Source organism: Drosophila miranda, chromosome 2 (assembly GCF_003369915.1).
Source record: "Drosophila miranda strain MSH22 chromosome 2, D.miranda_PacBio2.1, whole genome shotgun sequence".
NCBI classification, from domain to species: domain Eukaryota; kingdom Metazoa; phylum Arthropoda; class Insecta; order Diptera; family Drosophilidae; genus Drosophila; species Drosophila miranda.
This window is the reverse complement of record NC_046675.1, coordinates 10,640,239-10,662,530: the sequence shown is the minus strand read 5'-3', so window position 1 is coordinate 10,662,530 and position 22,292 is coordinate 10,640,239. Positions and strand designations below refer to the sequence as shown.

Sequence of the window (22,292 nt, the reverse complement as noted above, 5' to 3'; positions counted from 1 at the left end):
CATGGCAGAGCACTGCTGCAAAAGGGCTCTACATAATCAGGCGTTCTAAAATGTAAATCAATTTGTTCAATATTGGAAATAATTAAAATGCCAGCCGGGGGGCTCCACTGGTTCTATCCTGTCCTGGTCTGTCCAGTCCTGTCCTGTCCTGTGTGCGTTGTCCTCTCCTCGACTTGTTGACAGTCCCAGTGCGCGGCAGTTGCCGCTGCCATTGGATTTATGTCCTCGCGTTGGTCGCGAGTGCTATGAATTTTGCATGTGCAAACAAACAGACAGCACTGTGCGCAAACAGAATGCGCTTTTTGGCTAACAACAGCAGCAGCAACAGTAGCACCAACAAGAAGAGCAGTGGGAGAAGTTAACCGAGAAACCAAAAACCACCGCACCCACAGGACGGACGCGCGTTCGTCATAATTCAATGCGGGGCAACCACAGGCGGGGCAACCGCACTATTGTTTCAACTGATTTGGCATCACAGCTAACTAACCATCCTTTGGATCCACCTTCTCTCTCCCTCTCCCCCTGCCTACAGATTCGTCTGCAGCCGGTGGGCCAGCAGGTGGAGCTGCACATGAAGCAGTTCAAGGGCACTGTTCCATTGATGGTCAGCCTCAAACATGAGGCACTGCGCGAGCGCCATTGGTTGCAGCTAATGGAGAAGACGGGTCAGTACTTCGACATGTCGCCGACGCGCTTCACGCTGGAAAATATGTTTGCCATGCAGCTGCACAAGTACCAGGAAATCGCCGAACAGATCCTCACCAATGCCATCAAGGAGTTGCAGATTGAGCGCGGAGTACGCGCCGTCGAGGATACCTGGGCGGTGATGAGCTTCAAGATACTCAAGCACTACAAGGGCATGGAGGATCGAGGCTGGGTGTTGGGACCAGTGGATGAGATTAGCCAGGTGCTGGAGGACAACGGCATGAATTTGCAGTCCATGGGGGCGAGTCAGTAAGTAAAATGAAATTAGTCTATTCAGATCTGAGTTACATTTCCTCCCCCCCATTCGATAAACACAGATTCATTGGCCCATTTCTGGAGACGGTTAACAAGTGGGAACGCACTCTTGCTCTGGTCTCGGAGATCATCGACGAGTGGCTGGTGGTGCAGCGCAAGTGGCTATATCTCGAGGGCATATTCATTGGCGGCGACATTCGCACACAGCTGCCGGAGGAGGCCAAGAAATTTGATGACATTGACAAGTCCTATCGAAGGGTGAGAGTTTGGAGTCCCGAGTCTCGGAATCCTCCTTCATTGCCGAACTTGTGTTTGCTTGTTCTGGTTATTTGGTTATTGGGTTATTTGGTTGTTTGCTTTCGACCGGGAGGCCAGGGGCATGCCACCAGGCATACTTAGTATCTGCTACAATTTATTTGAGTTGATTTAATGTGTGCCGACAATATGGCGACTCCTTACTTAACGGTAAACATAATACGCATGCAAACGACTGCTTTCTATAGACACACACACATACAATAACATACTCCTCAGAGCACACAAACACACACAAATTACACATACGCCTCGTCGGCCCAGTACGGATCCAGGGAGAGTCCTTATGTCTACAAATGCGAAGCACTTTCACCTTCCCACTCACTACTACTGCTTCATTTGCTGCTACCTACCAATACCAATACCAATGCCAACGCCAATAGCCATGAAATCTGCTTTTGTATGGACACAGCCGTAGTATCTGTGTGTGTGGGTTCGGATGGATGGATGGATGGATTTGTGTTTGTGTGTGTGTGTGTGTATGTGTGTGTTTGGCGCTTAACTTCACTTAACCTTGCCAGCCGCCACTTGCTCTCTCCGGTTTGCTTTACGTTTCATTTGTAACATTTGCCGCCATATTTGATGCCATTTGTGAAATGATTTATTATTTTGATTTGCTCTCCACATCCGTGTTAAGTTCATACACTCACAATCAGATGAATCTACTAAAAAAATTATTCATTTAGACTCAGATTAAGAGTACAACTAATGTAGTTTATAATCGATAAAGATAGAAGATATATTCATGATTTTTGAGGCTAACACTTACTCGTTACGTACTATATTTTATGGCAAGAGGTAGAGCATCTTTTGGCCTGCCTTCCTTCCTTAAATGTTGGTTTGCTCTCTAATATGTTTGATTGTATTTCGGTTTTGGTCGTTGCGCTCATTGCCTTTCATAATAATTTACTGCCCTAACTGGCGTTACCATTGGCGGCCGCTTCACTTCAGTTCTCTCCTCTCCTTTCCTCCTGTACTTTACTTCCTTTTCCATTGCAGATCATGGTCGATTGTGCCAAAAATCCGTTAGTGGTGCCATTCTGTACAATACCCGGACGCTTAGTGGATATACAAGGCTTGGGCATTGGCTTGGAAAATTGTCAGAAGTCGTTAAACGAATATTTGGACTCGAAGCGTCGCATTTTTCCGCGTTTCTATTTCATATCCACCGATGAGCTGCTCTCCATTTTGGGCAGCAGTGAGCCATCTGCAGTGCAGAACCACATCATTAAGGTGGGTACAAAAGTGGGGTCTCGAGCTTCAAGTTGCTCTGTGGGTGGGGATCTCCTCCTGTGGGCGTGGAGGTGGGCGTCGGCGTTTGGGCTATGAAGTGGGGGCTTGGTTCGGTTTTCTGGTGACAACAACAGATTTGCCAAACTGCCAGTGACATTATTTTTATGTACGACTGGGCGTGTGTGCATGTATATGAGCAAGAGTCTTGCCATAAAAGTTAATGTCACTGTTTATTCGTTCTGGCCAATGTCCATGGCGGAAATTACGCCAATTTCTGCAACACATGCATGGCACGGAAACCAGTAGTAACCAGAACCAGAACCAGAACCGAACCCACTTCCATCCAGACGTCCCTTGAGCCGTGGTAAATTTTTATGAATTTATTTGGCTTATAAATAAAAAGTATTCCTTTCTTTTTTTGGCTTTTTCCTCTGCATTGATTTTGCAATTTTCATTTTACCCTCGCCAACCCGCTCCACAGATGTACGATAATATCAAGTCACTGCGTCTGGTCAAGGAGGGCAGCCTGACGATTGTTACCGCCATGATATCCAGCGAGGGAGAGGTCATGGAGTTCCGTCACATTGGTAGGTACAGCATTGAAATGGTTGAAATGGAGCTCCTTCCAGTTCCGTTCTGTTCCATTCCGATCCGATCCAGAGCCAAGAGCTTGCCACAATCCAACATTCAACGCAGTACGCACTGATTGCCAATTTTAAAATTGAACTTTTTTATGCATTATTGTATTGTCTGGCAGTGGCTGGCTGCGACTGGCTGTTTGGCCAATTTCTTTTAATTAATTTGAAGCCAGTCCGCAGTTGGCATTCGCCATTCGGCATCAGCATGGGTCCATGGGTCCTGTCCCTCCCGGAGATGATTGCTTCTTTCTGTTCGCGCTGTACAACAGCAATTTTATCGCTGTTGTATACACACTTATTGATATTGGCAACTGGGGTTTATTTATGCGGTTATTGTTTTTGTCTTCTCGCCAGCGAGGGCCCAGGGTCGTGTCGAATACTGGATGAACGATGTGCTGGATGAAATGCGTCGCTCGAATCGCTTCATAAGCAAGACGGCCATCTACGACTTTGGCACAGATCTGGTAATTGCAAGGTAAGTGAGAGTTCGTCCGAACGTCAGCTGGGCGGCATAAAACATATTTTATGCCTCCTGCTTCACATCCTCGACACTCACATCCTTCCTCTGCTGGAACAATAAGTGAGACAATCGGCCGGAGGGGGCGACGGACAAACAGACAAACAGACAGACAGACAGAGACTTCAGCAGCCAATTCCTTTTATGGCCAGTGATTTACATTGCAAGGAGAGAGAAATGTGGACCGGGGCTCCACCTCCCACTCTCGCACTCGGACTGTATAATTTTGTCATTTCGCGCGATTTATTATTTTGTTTAAGCCGCGACGGCGCATGGCTGAGCATATTTATGGCCAATTGTATTAAATTGACAGTCATTGGGCACTTTCGATTTCTATAGACCCGAGTGGCTAATGAACTACCAGGGAATGGTGGGTCTCGCAGCCAGTCAAGTGTGGTGGACCGCCGAGGTGGAGGAGGCCTTCGATCAGGCCCAGAACCATGGCAATATGCGTGCCATGAAGGATTTTCTCAGCAAGAACAACTACCAGATCGAGGAGCTCGTCCTCAAGGTGCGCTCCAATCTGTCGCGCAACGATCGCCTGAAGTTCAAGGCCCAGTGCACGGTCGATGTCCATGCCCGCGACATCATCGATAGCTTTGTGCGCGACAATGTCCTGGATGCCAGCGAATTCAGTTGGGAGAGCCAGCTGCGCTTCTACTGGGTGAAGTTCTACGACAATCTGCACGTCTTCCAGTGCTCGGGCAGCTTCGATTACGGCTACGAGTACATGGGTCTCAATGGACGCCTGGTGATTACCCCCCTGACGGATCGAATCTACCTGACCATCACCCAGGCCCTGCTCATGAATCTGGGCGGAGCGCCGGCCGGCCCAGCGGGTACAGGCAAAACGGAAACCGTCAAGGACCTGGCCAAGGCCATGGGTCTGCTCTGTGTGGTCACCAATTGCGGCGAGGGCATGGACTATCGTGCTGTGGGCACCATTCTTTCCGGTCTGGTCCAGTGCGGTGCCTGGGGCTGTTTCGATGAGTTCAACCGGATAGACATCTCCGTCCTCAGTGTGATATCAACGCAACTGCAGACGATACGCAATGGTTTGATACGGAAGCTGGAACGATTTGTGGTATGTAGAGCAAATGTCTCATTCTACTTTGATTAAATATTGAATTTCATTCAGTTTGAAGGAGTTGAGATCAAGTTGGATCCCAAGTGCGGTGTATTTGTCACCATGAATCCTGGCTATGCCGGACGCACAGAGCTGCCTGAATCGGTGAAGGCTCTGTTCCGCCCCGTGACCTGCATCAAGCCGGATCTGGAGCTGATTTGCCTGATCTCTCTCTTCTCCGATGGCTTCCTTACGGCCAAAGTGCTGGCCAAGAAGATGACGGTGCTGTATGCCCTCGCTCAGGAGCAACTCTCGAAGCAATGCCACTACGATTGGGGTCTGCGTTCCCTCAACTCTGTGCTGCGTATGGCGGGAGTGATGAAGCGACAGTCGGAGGATCTGCCTGAGGCGGTCGTTCTGATGCGAGTGCTGCGCGATATGAACTATCCAAAGTTCATATTTGAGGATGTGCCGCTGTTCCTGGGACTCATCAAGGACTTGTTCCCCGGCATCGACTGCCCACGCGTCGGGTATCCCGACTTCAATTCCGCTGTGCGTCATGTCCTGGTCAACGATGGTTACATTTTGCTGGCCGATCAGGTGCGTCCGCCAATCGTCGGCTAGTTTCTGCCCTGTCATTACAGTGTTGACAGTAAACACAAACTGGAGACTGGAGGTTGGCGTTTCCTGGACCTGGACCTGGACCTGGACCTGATCTGCTCCCGGACATGACAGTGTCCTTGTCAGTGTCCTCCTCCTGTCCTGGCACTTTGACACTTTGTAAATTGCGCCATGTCGCATAATCGCAAATGAAGGAAATGTTACAAAGCATTTTGCAGGACAGGGACCAGGCCAGGCCAGGGCAGGGCAGAGCGGGACAGAGCAGGAAAGCCCACATCCAATTTCAACTTTGCTCTGACTCTCTCCTACTCTCCAGCTCTCTTTTCTTGCTGCTGACAATTTTCACTAATACAATTTTCCATTTCTTTGGTCCTCCCACTCCTCGCCCACTCTTCCCAATGCTCATCTCCATCTCCTACTGGGTTTTTGTGCCACTTTCATCAAACAAAATGTTGCACAAATGTCGCACAAAACCACCCCGCACTGGACGCCCTGCACGCCATGGACATCGCCGGATATGGACAACTGCTGGACATGTGATGTCGTCGACTCCCTGATGCTGCTGCCGTACCTGGTGTCCGCTTCTGTCCGCCTCCGGCAACATCATTTATGACAACTAAATCCCAACAACGGCAACGCCTTCGGATTTGCTTTGCTTTTCTTTGCCCCACCTCTCGCTCGCTGCACGTCTCCACGGGTTGTATGGAAGGACAGGAGGACAAAGTGGTGCAAATGTACGAGACAATGATGACCCGGCACTCGACCATGATTGTGGGCCCAACAGGTGGCGGTAAAACTGTCGTCATAAATGCTCTGGTCAAAGCGCAAACCCACATGGGCCTGCCCACCAAGTGCATTGTGCTTAACCCGAAGGTAAGTGCGGACGTACTGGACCCTACTTTTGTACTCCGCCCGCCCCACCCCACACACGGCAGGCAACACTCTCGCAAATTGCTCGACGGAAGGTCCTGCTCTGTATTTTTTCGGTCCGTTTTCTTGTCGTCTGCCTTTATGACCACCGGGGATAGGTCCTTAGGACCGTCCTGCACTTTCCCTTTGTTTTACGTATTTTGCTTTGTCCAATCGGGACTTAAGTGCTTGTGAAATTGTTCAATTGAATGTGCTATAATTAGTTGCCCAATAGATACACAGATAGAGGTATCTCCTCTAGATATCTCCTTTTTCTCTCTCTATAGAGTTCAAATAAACCAAATATTTGTGTTGATGATTTATTTCTTTAACACACATCTGTGTATGTGCATGTGCAAAAACATATCCCTTTAAATAAGTATCATTGGGCCATATGTGAAAATGTTTTTCTTACCGCTGCTCCCAGTTGCTGTTATATAATACCTTTTTTTTATACCGCAGGCCTGTTCGGTTATTGAATTATACGGCTATTTGGATATGGAAACGAGAGATTGGATTGATGGATTGTTTTCAAATATATTCCGTGAAATGAATAAGCCCATCGAGCGTGAGGTATGTATGTGGTTGAAGCTGTGGCTAAGAGGGGGGAGTGAAAACACCTGCCCAGGTGGCAGACAACGCCAGACAGAGTGGCGTCGTCGTCGTCGTCCTTCCCAGGTGAATTTGAAGTGCAGCATCAGCGAATCTTTTTCGCACAACGCTCAATGTCAGTTCAGATTCAGTTCGAGGCTCAAATGCAGGCTGAGGGTTAGGTTAGATGCTCTCGATGGCGGTGTGCAGTACATCATTCATGCGGAAATCGCGTTCATACAGTAATAAGCTGCGATTGCACAACCACCAACTACCAGTCACCAGTCCAGGGTCCTATCCTATCCATTCGCTTCTGCAAAGTAATCTTCCGCTTTGGCATTGGGATGGATGAGGCTGGTGGATGGTGGGAATGGGGACACCGTCGACGACGACGACGACACCAGTGACAGGCATTGTATAACACACTTAGGCTAATGCAACCCAACACCATCCACCATCTACCACCTACCACCCACCAACAGGAGCGACGCTATGCCTGCTTCGACGGCGACGTCGATGCACTGTGGATCGAGAACATGAACTCCGTGATGGATGACAACAAGCTTCTGACTCTGGCCAACGGAGAGCGCATCCGCCTCGAGAACTACTGTGCCCTGCTCTTCGAGGTGGGCAACCTGTCGTACGCCTCTCCGGCTACGGTATCGCGTGCCGGAATGGTCTACGTGGATCCCAAGAATCTGCGCTACAATCCGTTCTGGCAGCGTTGGGTGCTCACCCGACCGGAGCCACAGCGCGAGATGCTCAACGATTTCTTCGAGAAGATCATCGTCCAGGCTATAGCCTTTATACTGGAGGGATTGGATGGCACCACGCAGGGGAATCCCCTGAAGATGGTCATAATGCAGACGGACCTCAATATGGTCACACAGTTCTGCAACATATACGATGCAATGCTGCCCGTGTATGGCCCGGGCGACAACAAGAACTACGATGAACCCGTGCTGAAAGTGTACAATGTGGACACCTTGGAGTGCTGTTTCCTGCAGGGTGTCTATGGGTCCATGGGCGCCTGTCTGCTGGAGAAGCATCAAATTGTGTTTGACGAGTTCATGAAGCGTATTTCAGGCTTTCCCCTGTTTCAGGATACGCCGGAAAATCCGGCCAGCGGCGGACAGTTCCCACAGAGCAAGCCAACACTCTATGATTACTTCTGGGACATCGCGGAGAACTGCTGGAAGGCATGGGAGTGGATTGTGAAGCCCTATACCCACGACCCGTCGGTGAAGTTTAGTGAGATTCTTGTGCCCACGGTGGATAACACGCGCACCAATCGACTGCTGGCGCTCATGAGTGAGGTGAGCTCTATTTGTGTGTGTGTGTTTGTGGAAAACCCATTAAAGTGGCTTTGACTCTGTGCCACCTTAATAATGTTTGTATCTCTCCTTCCTGTACGCGTACGCTCGGCGCTCTCCTTTTTCCCGCAGATCAAACGACCCGTTTTGCTTGTCGGCGAGGCGGGCACATCAAAGACGGCCACCATCATGCAATATTTGCGCAATCTCAATTCGAATGTCAACGTAATTGAAAAATCTCTCCCACAAACGTCAAATCCAACGCTAACATGGTCTCCTTCTGTCACTCCTCCACTCCCACTCCCATTCCCATTCCCTGCTTCATCTCTTTTCAGATCATACTCAATATTAATTTTTCATCGAGAACCTCATCGTTGGATGTGCAACGCACATTGGAGGCGGCTGTTGAGAAACGCACCAAGGATACGTATGGGCCACCGATGGGCAAGAAAATTGCCTGCTTTATTGATGACATGAACATGCCGCAGGTGGATGAGTGAGTACAGAGGCAGGAGGCATATAGACGAGGCATATAACTTCCTTTTACCTTCTCAGCTATGGCACCCAGCAGCCTATTGCCTTGCTTAAGCTCTTCTTTGAGCGTGGTGGCATGTATGACCGCGACAAGGATCTCCTTTGGAAGAAATTTAAGGACATGACCTTCTACGCGGCCATGGGAACGGCCGGCGGTGGCCGCAATGAGGTGGATCCCCGCTTCATCAGCATGTTCTCCACCTACAACATTGTGTTCCCCAACGACGAGTCGCTCATACAGATCTACTCATCCATCTTCAAGGGCCACTTGGACTTCATTAAATTCCCCGATCGATTTATGATGATTGCCGACATAATTGTCGTAATGACACTAAAGTTATTCAAGGTGGGTTCTTGGTTCTTGGCTTTATTGCAGGAGTATAAAAATATTATACAGGAGCTATATTCATATTATGTGACACCTTGACTTCATTCAGTCGAAACTCTGTAGAAAGAAATCAATTCCATTCTCGAAAATGCTTTAAAGCCTCTCACAAATTTTATGAAATTCGATTTACATATGCAAATAACGACAATTTTTCATAATCTGCTTTGCTTTTCCCTTTCCCCTTTCCCTTGCCACCCATCCGTCTCTCCGTTTGCTATACAATGGAAATGGAAATTATTCAATGGTCTGTAATGCACTACGTAGTCGAGCTACGAAGCGGCGTCACCGTAGTCGTCGCTCTAGTCCTCTCCATCGTCCTTGTTCTCAATCTCCTAGTTGCTCCATTCGTTTTTCGAGTGCAACTCAGTGCCGGAGCCATGCTATAGCTCTGCTGGTCCCCCGTTCTCCACCACTCCACAATGGTCACCCGCCTCGACTGCTGCCTAGTTGACTGTGTCTGTTTCTCTGTCCCTGTCCCTGTCCCATGCCTCTGTATGAGTTAGAGTGTATGCCTCCTACCTCCTATCTCTTTCGGAATATCTCGGCCGGAGCAAAATTTGATTATGTTCAAGTATTGAACTGAAGATGGCTCTTTTCACAGTGGTGGGCGTGGCAAAAGTGGGGCAAGGGGCATTAGTTTATGGTCCTTTTAACAATTGTTGACACTAAAATATTATCGCATTTCATTGCGTACAGATAAAAATGCATTTGTCGCCACAATTGCCACAAGAAGCATCCCATCCCATCCTCTTCTCTCTTCTCCCAAAAAATATATAGAAAAAATGATTTACTCACACCTGCAGCTAGAGTCCGACCCGGAACAAGCACCCCATCCCCCATGGCCCATTCCTTCCTCTGCTCCTTCCCGCCACCCGAGTTCGTATGTCTTCTTTACACACTCGACGTGCGCCGGGGCAGGGATATTAATGCGCCACGAAATGGAGTGAAATGAATTATTTGAATAGAATTGCCGTTACTCAGACCCAATGCTGCCACAGCTACTGCTCGGTGGTGCTTCTGGTGCTGCTGCTGCTGCTGCTGTGGCAGGGCTGCAACTCGATAATGGCTGTAAATTCAGCAACTTGGCAATGTCCCCTCGGGCTTGTAGGAAGCCCATTTTGAATGCATATTGCTGGTCGAGATAAAATTGATTTGTGTAGCGTTGCCCCATCCTCCCTCCGTTCCAGCTCTGGCGAAGGAAGGGGAAGGAGAAAGGGTTCTAGTTTCGTGCCACTCGGTGGCTGTCCATTGTGTGTGCAGTGGCCCGCTGCTTAATGCTAATTGTCGCCTCTGGGTGCTTCCGATTCTACTCTGGCTCTCCCACAGATGGTAATTGTGGACCTGCCGCCAACGCCCTCAAAGTTCCACTACATCTTCAATCTGAAGGATCTGTCGCGCATCTTTGCGGGTCTGCTGCTGATCGAGCCGACATGTTTCAAGAATCTGAGAGAGTTCATCAGGGTCTGGCGCAACGAGTTTACTCGGATAATATGCGATCGCCTGATTGCGGATCCCGTAAGTAAATCTTGTCTATGGGTAACCACCATGAACTTATTCATTCCCTATTCTCTAATCCTAGGACATCAATGGTGTTCGCCGTAATCTGGCCAACGAAGTGGAAGAGCGTTTTCCGCCCGAGTTTGAGGAGGCACATGGATTCATTGATACCACCACCGCTGAGGCAGAGGCCCAGGCCCGTCTGCTGTATGAGGCCTATGCGGATGATGCCGCTGCTGCCGCTGCCGAAGAGGAGGGCGAAGAGGAGGAGGAGGAAGAGGGCCCTCAGGTGATAATGTCGCTCAAGGACTATGTCCTGCGAGATCCCATACTATTTGGCGATTTCCGTAACTTCACCAACGAGTCAGAGGCGCGCCTCTATGAGGATCTCCTCGACTACGATTCGGTGTGGTCGCTGTTCATTGAGATTCTAGAGGAATACTGCGAACGCAAGCAGAAGATGACCCTCGTCCTGTTCGAGGACTGTGTGGAGCATCTGACCCGAGTGCATCGCACTCTGCGCATGAATCGCGGTCATGTTTTGCTCATCGGCGTCGGTGGCTGTGGCAAGAAATGCATCACCCGCTTGGCCGCCTTTGCCGCCGAATGTGAGGTATTCGAGATCACAATTTCGCGTGGCTACAACGAGACCGCCTTCCGAGAGGATCTCAAAGTGCTCTATACATTGGCGGGCGTTAAGCGAAAGAAGGTTGTGTTCTTGTTCACGGCAGCACAGGTGGCGGAGGAGGGCTTCCTGGAGTTGATCAACAATATTCTGACCGTGGGCCAGGTGCCAGCCTTGTTTGCAGACGAGGACAAAGATAACATTGTCAACCAAGTGCGCAAATTCGCCGAAGAAGAGGGACTCTCTGCATCCAAGTGAGCAACAGCATGACACATTTTTCTGTTACCCATCCACTCAATCTTTACTCCTTCCACAGGGACTCCGTTTGGGCCTACTTCCTGCGCACCTGTGCGGAAAACCTTCACGTCGTTCTGTGCATGTCCCCAGCTGGCGAAGCCCTCAGAAATCGCTGCCGCAATTTCCCCGGACTGATTGGCAGCACCTACATCGATTGGGTGTTCCCCTGGCCCAAGCAGGCGCTGTATGCGGTGGCCAAGCTGTTCCTCACCGAGCATGCCATGATACCGGCGGCCCATCGGGACAACATTATCGAGCATGTGGTTCATGTGCACACCACCATACAGCAGTACTCAAAGGACTATCTGCAGAAGCTGAGGCGCAACAACTTTGTGACACCCAAACACTATCTGGACTACATAAACACCTACCTGGGACTTTTGGGTAAGTAGTGAAGCAGTAGCGGTAGGGCACTCTTTGGAGCACTATATAACTCCGCATCTCTTGCAGAGGAGAAGCATCTGTTCATCACGCAACAGCGTCAACGGCTCGGCGAGGGCATCAAGAAGATTGAAGAGGCTTCTCTGCAGATCGATGAACTGCGGATCATTGTCACGGAGCAGAAGAAGAACGTGGCCGTTGCCTCGGAGGAGTGCGAGGCGATGCTGGTCACCATCGAGGCTTCGACGGTGAAGGCCAACACAAAGAAGGCCGAGGCCTCGGAGAAATCCGTCGAGGTGGAGATAAAGGGCAAACAGATTGCCGTGGAGAAAGAGGAGGCCGAGGAGATCCTGGCCGATGCTATGCCAGCCCTGGAGGAGGCCAGACGCGCGCTCTCCGAGCTGGAAAAGGCTCAGATCACTGAGATTCGATCCTTTGCCACGCCCCCGGCTGCCGTGCAGGTTGTGTGCGAGTGCGTGGCTATTCTGAAGGGCATCAAGGAGATTAGCTGGAAGTCGGCGAAGGGCATGATGAGCGACGTGAACTTCCTGAAGGGTCTGATGGAAATGGACTGCGAGGCCCTTACCCAGAAGCAGATCACCGCCTGCCGTAACCACATGAAGACCCAGAACCTGGACGACATGGGTAAGATATCCATAGCCGGAGCGGGACTCCTGAAGTTCGTGAAGGCCGTCCTCGGCTTCTTCGAGGTGTATCGCGAGGTGAAGCCGAAGAAGGAGCGCGTCGACTTCCTGGTGGAGGAGCAAGAGGTGCAGATCAAGCTGCTCAATCACCTGAACGCCGAAATCACTAAGCTTGAGGAAAAGCTGGCGGCCCTCAACGAGAACTATGCCATTTCCATGAAGCAGATGAAAGCCCTTACCGAGATGATGCAGCAGGCGGAGCGTCGCCTGATCGCCTCCGATAAGCTGATCAGTGGGTTGTCCTCGGAGCTGATCCGCTGGAGCGCGGAAATGGCCAGTCTGGGGCAGCAGCTGATCGACAGTGTAGGCGTTTGTCTGATCAGCTCCTCGTTCCTGGCCTACACGGGCGCCTTCACCTGGGAGTTCCGCAAGGCGATGGTGTTTGACGACTGGCTGGAGCACATCTGCTCCCTGGAAATCCCCGTGATTCTGCCGTTCAAGATTGACGCTTACCTCAGCACGGACGTAGAGGTCGCGCAGTGGACCAGCGAGGGTCTGCCGCCGGACGAGCTCTCCGTGCAGAACGGCATCCTCACCATGCGCGCCTCCCGCTTCCCGCTCTGCATCGATCCCCAGCTGCAGGCTCTTCAGTGGATCCGCAAGAAGGAATTCCGCCACAACCTCAAGGTGTTATCCTTCAGCGATTTCGACTTTTTAAAGCAGCTGGAAATGGCCATTATGTATGGTCTGCCAGTGCTCTTCGAGGATGTGGACGACTACATCGATCCTGTGATTGACGATATACTGCAGAAGAACATCCGCGTGCAGGGAGGCCGCAAGTTCGTGATGCTCGGCGACAAGGAAGTGGACTGGGATCCCGGATTCCGTCTTTATTTGACCACCAAGTTCTCCAACCCCAAGTTCGATCCGGCAGTGTATGCCAAGGCGCTGGTCATAAACTACACGGTGACGCAGACGGGCCTGGAGGATCAGCTGCTCAGCGTGGTCGTGGGCACAGAGCGACCGGATCTGGAGCAGCAACGCGAATCCCTCATTGCCCATACAAGCGAGAACAAACAGCTGCTGAAGCAGCTCGAGGACTCGCTGCTGCGTGAGTTGGCCACTTCCACGGGCAACATGCTGGACAATGTGGAGCTGGTGGAGACACTGGAGAACACCAAGGGCAAGGCCGGCCTGGTGATGCAACAGCTTAAGCTGGCCGCGGAAACGGCAGCCGATATCGAAATCCTCCGTAATGGCTATCGACCGACATCGAAGCGGGGAGCGGTGCTCTTCTTTGCCCTCGCCGACATGGCCACCGTCAACAGCATGTATCAGTATGCTCTGGCCGCCTATCTCGATGTGTTTGTCTACTCCCTGCGCAAGGCCGTGCCGGATACGGTGCTGAGCAAACGTCTGAATAACATAATCAAAACACTGACCGAGAATGTCTATTCGTACGGCTGCACGGGAATCTTTGAGCGGCACAAGCTGCTCTTCTCCTTCCAGATTGCCACCAAGCTGGCACAGCGGGAGGGAGTTCTGCTGCAGACCGAGCTGGACTTCTTTATCAAGGGCAACATTGCTCTGACCAAGAGTGAACGCACCAATCCATGCAAATGGCTGCCCGAAAAGAGCTGGGAGGATCTGCTCAAGATGGCCTTTGATTTCCCAGAGCCATTCGGTTCCTTGCCGGATCATTTCGGTCGCTACCTCACCGAATGGAAAGAGGTAAGTTTTGCCACTGCATTTGGCCTTTAAATAGTCCTTTTTTAATGCCCAAAAATGCATATCAACGAAAAGGATTGCTAAATGTTCATTTTTTTCATGTTTTCCATATTTTTTTTGTCTTCTTTTCCGATTTTCCACATTTCTCTTTTGGGGCTGCATCATCTTCAACGTCAACGTCAACTACGACTCCGATGCCGTTATCAAATTGCTGTTCCTGGTCCTGCTGCTTCGTGCTCCGTGATGTTGGTTTTGCTGCTGCTCTTTCCTTTCGGTGCTGTGACGATGCTATAAAATGGCCAACAACAACCACAACAACTTGGACAACGGATGGACGATGGGACTGGTTCTGGTTCTGGGTCTGGTTGTGGAACTGCTTCTGATTCTGACTGGCATGTGGCATTCACTGACTTCCGTTTCGTTGCCGACGCTCATTTTGCCTGCACTTATCGCCCATCGCCCATCGCCGTCGCCGTCACCGTCACCGTCACCGAATGCCCATGAACTGTTCTGGTGGCCGTCCGCCCGTTCTCAGTGGTACGACTTGGAGAATCCTGAGGAGGTGGCATGTCCGGGCGACTACAACATCAATTGCAATGCATTCCAGGCAAGTGCCGGGTTGGGTCTGCTGTGTACTTTTGCTTTGCATGCTTTCAGCTCTCGAGTGGCGGATCCTGGGTCTGGTTCGGTCTCGGGCCAGAAGCCGCTCCTCCTTCTGCTCCTGCTGCTCCTGCTACTGCTGCCGTTGCCATTGAGCGTTATTGGATTTCGTACTTTATGCTCGTTTCTAGTGGATTATTATGTACAAGCCATACCCATACCCACAGAGACACATACCCCACGCACATACCACACTTTACTTTACTTGGGCTCTTGGGCGCTTAGTTTTACTCGACTTTCGCAACGTCCTGCAAATTTGGCGCACATTTTCATCTCAAGTTATTAGCAGCCTGTTTTTGTCAGCCAGCTCTCTCTCTAAGTCTCCCTGCCTGGCTGGCTGGCTGGCAGGCTGGCAGGCAGTATCTATGTGGTATCCTCTATATGAATGGTGTCTCTGTGTGTGTGCATTACCATATTTTATCAATTTTCCGAACCATTAGATGAGCGGCAATTTGCGCCCGCAGTCGCACTTGAAACCAGCGTCAAGCACTGAAGCGAGCCCAATTTGCACTCGAGTTTTGCTTGAAAACCGCAGCAACGACAGGAACGATGGCAACGGCAACGCCAATAGCAATAGCAACATCTGCATAGGGTCCACGGCTCTTTGGGCTAACTATGGCGCGGAGTGATGATGAGCTGTCAGGCAGAGCTCAGTGTCATTGTCATTTTGTTGTACTTATTATAATGTCTAATGCTCGACAATCTCCATCTACCGCCCCCTTAGAAACTGGTCTTTTTGCGCTGCTTCCGCGTGGATCGCATCTTCCGCTGCATAAATCAATACATTGTGGAGACAATGGATGAGTTCTTCATTATGCCGCCGGTTGTGAGCTTCTCGGCCATCTATGAGCAGACATCCTGTACGATGCCCGTCTGCTTTATCCTGAGTGCTGGATCGGATCCCACCAACGATCTCATCAAGCTGGCGGACACGATCATTGGCATGGCCAACTTCTGTCACATATCGCTGGGTCAGGGGCAGGAGAAGGCTGCCCTGAAGATGCTGGACACGGCCTTGCGCCAGGGCCAATGGCTGATGCTGCAAAACGGGCACTTGCTAATTCGATTTGTGCGGGAGCTGGAAAAGTACTTGGACAGAATCGAGAATCCGCATCCGGACTTTAGGCTGTGGATAACCACAGATCCCTCACCGGCATTCCCCATTGGTATACTGCAGAAGTCCCTAAAGGGTGAGAGATCTAGCCATTTGTCAGCGTTCCTGATGCTATAAGATGTTTGTCTCCTCTGCAGTTGTCACTGAACCACCCAATGGCCTGAAGCTGAATCTTCGCTCTACGTACTTTAAAGTGCGTCAGGAGCGACTCGAGAGCTGCTCCCATCGGGGCTTCCGTCCCCTGGTCTATGTCCTGGCCTTCTTCCATGCCGTCGTCCAAGTAAGTGAACCAATAGATACTCCAATTTATTGTCCAGGGCGCAGTTGGTCCGTTGAGTTGAGTGTGCTCTTCAGTTGTTTATTTATTAATTTCTTAATTTTGAGTAGCTGAAAGCTTTTCAGACCCAACTGCACCGAAACTGGTTCTCAATTGATGGAGCAGCAATTGCGCTCGCAGTCGTCGTTGCCTGCAGCAAATTGTTATTGATCGCTCTGTGACGATGCGGGGGAGGGGCCCTGCAATTAATCTATTTACTCGTAACCGTTCCGTTCTTCACTTCCGCAGGAGCGTCGAAAATACGACAAACTTGGCTGGAACATAGCGTACGACTTCAATGACTCAGACTTTGAGGTCTGCACCGAAATCCTGCGCACCTACCTGAGCCGCTGTGCCGACGATAAGATACCCTGGAACAGTCTCAAGTATCTCATTGGCGAGGTCATGTATGGGGGTCGCGTTATTGACGATTTCGATCGGCGCATCACCAACTGCTATATGGGGGAGTATATGGGCGACTTTCTGTTTGACGAATTCCAAGTGTTCCACTTCTATGAGGATGAACACGTGGACTATTGCCTGCCAGAAGATGAGACCATACTGAAGGAGGACTATATAGGTGAGTGACGAGACAGAGGGGTCGGGTCGGTGTACCCAATGCCAGAAGCTATTTACATATGTAATGCATTGATAACAGCGCACATCGACAAACTGCCGTTGGTCAATAAGCCGGATGTGTTTGGTTTGCATCCGAACGCGGAAATCGGTTATTACACAATGGCGGCACGCAACATTTGGAACAGTTTGATTGAGCTGCAGCCGCAGACTGGTGAGTAGTGGCACACGACCAATCGAATCGAAGCGAATCGAATATGTATCCCATTTAGCCGCATTGAAGGCATATCTCTGTGGTCTAGCTCTGGGGGAATACCCTTGCATTGATAATTTGATCAGTGCTCGGGTGTGGGTGAAAAAAGTAATGATAATAATGTAATATAGATATGCGTTTACGTATGGCCAGGGCCAGGGCAGGGCAGTGAAGGGAAGGCCAGGGCCCTGGTAAATGGTTCAATTTGCATGCAACGTGTGCCAATTGTCAGCCGTTTATTACATTTTATCTTGTTGTTGATTTTTATTCGCATGCCGTTGCCGCTGACGCTGCCGCGTGCCCTGGCTTTGCTCTGCAATGTTGTATTTTTGGCATGCTGAATTTTTAATTTAATTTAATTAATTAGTTGCGGTTTTGCAATTAACTTTATTGCATGCGCCATTATTGCAAGCACACAACAGCAATGCACACATTAAAAATTAAAATAGATGCACACACAAATGCAGACATGCCCTCCGACACATTCAGGACACACACACACACACACACACACACACACACGATGGGTCAGATTGGAGGGCAGGACAGCGGACACACATCCACTCACTTTCATTCAGTGCCCACAAATCGCAGCGAATCGAGTTCAAACCTCACCGCACCGACCGCCATCAGAAGCACCAAAAAATGGCGAAAACGTCACGCAAAAGTCGATAATTTTTGCGTTGCGAGCTTAAACGTGTTAAAACCGCCATCAGAGTGCACTTTTACCAGTGCACATCACACCCCACCCCACTCACACATGCGTTTATTTGCTACCCTGCACAGACACACACACAATGCACACGCACCAACTCATGCATATATGTATGGACCTGTAAATAACTGTATATACAATTTCGAAAACTCTTTTAAATATATTCGCACACACGAAGTGACCAAGTGGATACCCAGCGAAGTCAATGCCGGTAAAGTATTCCGCGTAAACAGCAGACCCCAACCACCCGCCACCCACAAGTTACCCCTCTTTGCCTGCCCATAAACCAAACCAATACCCAATCGAATGAATTCCTTACTCACCCAGCCCACTCCACCGCCACTGAAGTTTAAATAAAAATAATAATAATAAGGGCAAATATTTTCACTGATTAAAAATCGAGTTGAACAATTTTATTTCAATTCGCGGACCCAATGCAGTTCGGCCGCTGCGAATTTTAAAAGTGCTACAAATAATTGCGATGGAAATATCTATAGATATGTAGATACAAATCAGCGAAAGCCTATTGACAACCAATAGATGGGAACCCATTTCAATCGCATTTAGGAAAGATTCCCGGAAATTTCAAACAATTAACAGATAAATTATAGATTCGGTCTGCAACCCCCGTAAAACCCTAATTAATAAAACATAGCTGCAAACTCAGCTTAGTCCCATTTAAAAGCAGCTTCGAGTATCCCAAAAACCTTCATAGAAAAGGTCATTTTTCCAAGTCGAAAACTCAGTTCAGATTCATTTGAAGTGCCTTCGCCTCGCCAATACGCTCGATATTCCATCGAGTAGCTCCCAGAAAAATGGCCATAATTTGCATATTCATGAGCTTTAGTATTTGCTAATTGACACTTTAACAAAAAATAAAGCAGAGCATAAAAAACGTTCTATCGGGGTGCCAACACAAGCCAGATAAAAAGGAAAATTAATAAAATACTCGTCCGAAAAAAATACCAATACAGAAAGCATAAGATAAATGTACATAAAAAAGGAAAACGGAAAAACCACAGCCTCTGCATACATTACAAAGGTTTTTTCTCGCCCTTCTCCTGCCACTTTACTCTACCACTGCCACAATCCTTACTTACTCCTCTCTCTCTTTTGGCTGTCTTGGCCGTCTCTGTTTCTGTGTTTGCCCCATGCAGGCGAGGGTTCGGGCGGCATCAGCCGTGACGACTTCATCGACATGGTGGCCGCCGGGATACTGAAGAAACTGCCACCGGCCTTTGAGACGTGGCGCATTCGCAAACAGATCCAAATGAGTCTCTCCCCCACCGGTGTGGTCCTGCTGCAGGAGCTGGACCGCTTTAATATGCTGGTGATTCGCATCAAGAAAACGCTGGAGCTGCTCCGCAAGGTAACTACTATTAAGAGATTGTCTTTCCGGCTCTGGCTCTGGTTCTGGTTCTGGCCAAAACTGTCAATAGACGCCACACATAAATCCTTCAGGCTTGTTTTGTTGTGCATTCTGTTTATGCATTTGCCATTTGCCAACTTGGCTAAGGACCAAGCAAACGACAGATCCTAAGCCATGGCTGCATTGTGTTGCCAAAATAAATTTACAAATGCAAATGAACTCGAGCCCGAGTCACGCCCACACATGTGCCGCTGTGTGTGCCATTGTAAGCCGCTTTTTAATTTAATTGCATGCTCTCCGCAGGCCATTGCTGGTGAAATCGGCATGGACAATGTGCTGGACAACATTGCCAACTCGTTGTTCAATGGCCTGCTGCCAACATCCTGGAGCTCCCTGGCGCCGGCCACATGCAAACAGTTGGCCAGCTGGCTGGAACACTTGCGGGTGAGTCCTCCAATGCTCCTCCGTTCCATAGTCGTGACATTCGCTGTAGCGTAGCTCATTAATCAGCTTAGCGCTGAATCAATCAAGTTCCTGGTTCGTGTCCACTAATCAGCTCTTTCTCTCTCTCTCTCTCTGCAGCAACGGTCCGTCCAGTACAAGTATTGGTCGATATCGGGCGAGCCCTTGGTCATGTGGCTGTCTGGGCTCCACATCCCGCAGAGCTATCTGACGGCCCTGGTGCAGGTGAGTCGGGGGTCATGGACAATGAACGAACGCACTCTTATTTCTATCGCCTTTGCAGATTGCCTGTCGCAAAAACGCCTGGCCATTGGATCGCTCGACGCTCTTTACCTATGTTACCCAGTATGCGGACCCCGACGATGTCGAGGAGCGTCCCGCAACGGTAAGTGGCATCTACCACCTCTTTTTCTATCTATCCATCTATCGCTCTAAATGCAAAACGATGACCAAACTGTCCGGTGCCGCTGCCGGTGCCAGTGCCAGTGCCGCTGCCTGTGTCCCTATGCTGGTTCTGGTTCCGGTCCGAGAGAGGGCACTAATTCCGTAATTAAGAATTCTGTTTGCATTTTAATCGTTGAACTTTTTGCAGGGCTGCTTTGTGCATGGGTTGTACATCGAGGGCGCACGCTTTGACATGTCGACTAATCAGCTGGCGCGTTCCCATCCCAAGGTTCTGGTCGAGGAGCTGGCCATTTTGGCTGTGGAACCCATCGAGGCGCATCGTCTCAAGCTACAGGTCTGTATCGGATGGTTAAGGAGATGGTGGGTGGGTGGTTAGCCGGATAGCTGGATAGTTGCCTGGAGATCCTGGGTTCGACGCCGTCTGCCAGTGACAAGTACTAATGTGCGCTTGTATCTACATACACATGCCTGGGCGAGGGACGGGACGGAACCCAGGGCGTTTCCACGCTGATATTTGTTTAAATGCATCCCACTAAATTAGCAGCAGCTTCCGTTTCCACCCCGACTAATGGGGCATCTGCTGTGCTAATTGTTTCTGATTTTAAATGCCCGGAAGCTTTACTTTTAGCCGGGGATGAAAAATGTATTTTAAAGATGGGAGTTTTACTAGAACTTTCGTTGATACTGAACTATGTTTTCCCTTATTTTGCAGAACACATTCCTGGCTCCAGTTTATACCACATCCATGCGCAGAAATGCTATGGGCGTGGGCCTGGTCTTTGAGGCCAATTTGGCCACCTCCGAGGATTTGAGTCACTGGATATTGCAGGGCGTATGCCTCACCCTGAACACGGATCTTTAAGAGAGCTTTGTATATAGATGGGATATAGATACAGATTGAAAGACTGATGTTGGATTTTGTTGATATTGATTATTTTTTATCGAATCATTTATACTAATGCCAAATAAATCTATGTTTACAGCTCTGTAGCAATGGCAATGGAGTTTATCAAGTAGTATATACTCGTAGGCGTATAGTATTTCTAGTGCCTGTGCCTGTCAATAACGTGATTTGTGCCTGACTGATGACCGACTGATATGCCGCTGCTCCCGGCATTACCTTCGCCGCCAGCAGCCGAAGCAGCTCCTAAACTTATCCAAAATAGTCGTCTTCATGGAGGGCAACAGGAGCTCGAGATTCTGCGTACCGGCACTGTCGTCCGACTCCAGATCCGAGTCAATGGTCATTTCCTGTATGCTAAAAGTATCGGTTAGTTCGTGGTTCGCCTGCTGGCGACGCTTGGCCCGCTTCAGTTGGGCGGGAAAGAAGGATATCTCCTCGGCGTCGTCGCTGCTCTCAGACTTGTAATCGACCAGCGGCTTGTGCTCCGGCTCCCCGGGAATGGTCAATCGATTGATGGGGATCAGAGTGGACGACTGTGTCTTGGTTGTCTGGGGTATACAAGCACACTGCTATAGATATATATAGCTTTATATGTTTTATGTGCTGGTGCACCCACCTGCTCTTCCTGGAACTGAGTGTAATTGCGCCTGGCACGCTCGACCTTCAGCTCCAGTTTGCGTTGCAGTATGCGGCAGGTGTTTGGTGGCTCGCTGCGCTCATGTCCGCCACGTGCCTCCTCCTCCTCATCGATTTCTATGGTCGTGGGGGCATACACCTTGCCGGCACCCCTGAACGCCACCTCGAACTCCAGGTCGGACATATGTTTGGGCGCTCCGCTGGCCGTTTTCTGCATTGACTTTGGCCATGAGAGTTTGCATTGTTTCGAGTTCGCTACTTACCAGCAGGCCTGAGGCCCCATCCTCATAGATATTCGACTGCCTATCCTCGCTATCTATGCCGCTATCCTCCATTTTGTGCTGGGAATTGGTTTAACTCTGGATAAATCTACAATTTAGCTACAAAAAAGAACCGCACGCGATGTCAATACAAACAATTTTTATTGTCTTCTTCAATGGTACTCCCAAACGAACTCCAATCAACCCCATGGCGGTGGCAGAGCGCAGGCTCCGTCGAACAGCTGCTGGGGCGGAAAAGGTTGGGAAAAATCAATACGATACCAAACCCCTTGCCACACAGCGTTGCCAGATGTTGGGACACTTTCAAATGGTATTCGTGCAGCCCCCCTTTATGGAGGAAGGCA

General features: G+C 49.8%; 2 protein-coding genes across 3 annotated transcripts in view; one reads left to right on the top strand and one right to left on the bottom strand.

Moving 5' to 3' along the window:
• LOC108157217 (dynein heavy chain 10, axonemal) overlaps positions 1 to 21,121 on the top strand; it is a 34,567-nt gene extending 13,446 nt beyond the window's left edge. The window contains exons 19-46 of the mRNA XM_017289174.2: positions 533 to 954; positions 1,023 to 1,218; positions 2,275 to 2,508; positions 2,990 to 3,095; positions 3,501 to 3,621; positions 4,003 to 4,747; positions 4,802 to 5,329; positions 6,065 to 6,223; positions 6,722 to 6,832; positions 7,333 to 8,166; positions 8,296 to 8,388; positions 8,499 to 8,659; positions 8,719 to 9,043; positions 10,412 to 10,600; positions 10,665 to 11,461; positions 11,524 to 11,888; positions 11,955 to 14,260; positions 14,793 to 14,864; positions 15,642 to 16,107; positions 16,169 to 16,311; positions 16,597 to 16,927; positions 17,006 to 17,137; positions 19,049 to 19,260; positions 19,564 to 19,704; positions 19,843 to 19,947; positions 20,006 to 20,107; positions 20,315 to 20,461; positions 20,840 to 21,121. Of these exons, the coding sequence (XP_017144663.2) occupies positions 533 to 954; positions 1,023 to 1,218; positions 2,275 to 2,508; positions 2,990 to 3,095; positions 3,501 to 3,621; positions 4,003 to 4,747; positions 4,802 to 5,329; positions 6,065 to 6,223; positions 6,722 to 6,832; positions 7,333 to 8,166; positions 8,296 to 8,388; positions 8,499 to 8,659; positions 8,719 to 9,043; positions 10,412 to 10,600; positions 10,665 to 11,461; positions 11,524 to 11,888; positions 11,955 to 14,260; positions 14,793 to 14,864; positions 15,642 to 16,107; positions 16,169 to 16,311; positions 16,597 to 16,927; positions 17,006 to 17,137; positions 19,049 to 19,260; positions 19,564 to 19,704; positions 19,843 to 19,947; positions 20,006 to 20,107; positions 20,315 to 20,461; positions 20,840 to 20,989 (9,693 nt within the window). The 3' untranslated portion in view covers positions 20,990 to 21,121. The remainder of the gene's footprint in view (positions 1 to 532; positions 955 to 1,022; positions 1,219 to 2,274; positions 2,509 to 2,989; positions 3,096 to 3,500; positions 3,622 to 4,002; positions 4,748 to 4,801; positions 5,330 to 6,064; positions 6,224 to 6,721; positions 6,833 to 7,332; positions 8,167 to 8,295; positions 8,389 to 8,498; positions 8,660 to 8,718; positions 9,044 to 10,411; positions 10,601 to 10,664; positions 11,462 to 11,523; positions 11,889 to 11,954; positions 14,261 to 14,792; positions 14,865 to 15,641; positions 16,108 to 16,168; positions 16,312 to 16,596; positions 16,928 to 17,005; positions 17,138 to 19,048; positions 19,261 to 19,563; positions 19,705 to 19,842; positions 19,948 to 20,005; positions 20,108 to 20,314; positions 20,462 to 20,839) is intronic.
• LOC108157218 lies at positions 21,039 to 22,174 on the bottom strand. Of its 2 annotated transcripts, XM_017289176.2 has the most exons (4): positions 22,084 to 22,174; positions 21,931 to 22,026; positions 21,648 to 21,878; positions 21,039 to 21,579 (listed from the first exon to the last, which is right to left on the bottom strand). In XM_017289176.2, exons 2-4 carry the CDS (start codon positions 22,000 to 22,002, stop codon positions 21,244 to 21,246), a joined length of 639 nt encoding a protein of 212 aa, XP_017144665.1. In that variant the 5' UTR covers positions 22,003 to 22,026; positions 22,084 to 22,174; the 3' UTR covers positions 21,039 to 21,243. The 2 variants fall into 2 exon arrangements, with proteins under 2 accessions (XP_017144665.1, XP_017144664.1); XM_017289175.2 differs by having other exon boundaries at positions 21,931 to 22,150.
• Positions 22,175 to 22,292: the final 118 nt, after the last annotated feature.

Coding starts and splice junctions, on each gene's coding strand:
- LOC108157218 (XM_017289176.2), bottom strand. CDS start 22,002: ATGGAGGATAGCGGCATAGATAGCGAGGATAGGCAGTCGAATATCTAT. Junction 21,879..21,930: donor ATGGGGCCTCAGGCCTGCTG/GTAAGTAGCGAA, acceptor AAGTCAATGCAG/AAAACGGCCAGCGGAGCGCC. Junction 21,580..21,647: donor CTCAGTTCCAGGAAGAGCAG/GTGGGTGCACCA, acceptor TGTATACCCCAG/ACAACCAAGACACAGTCGTC.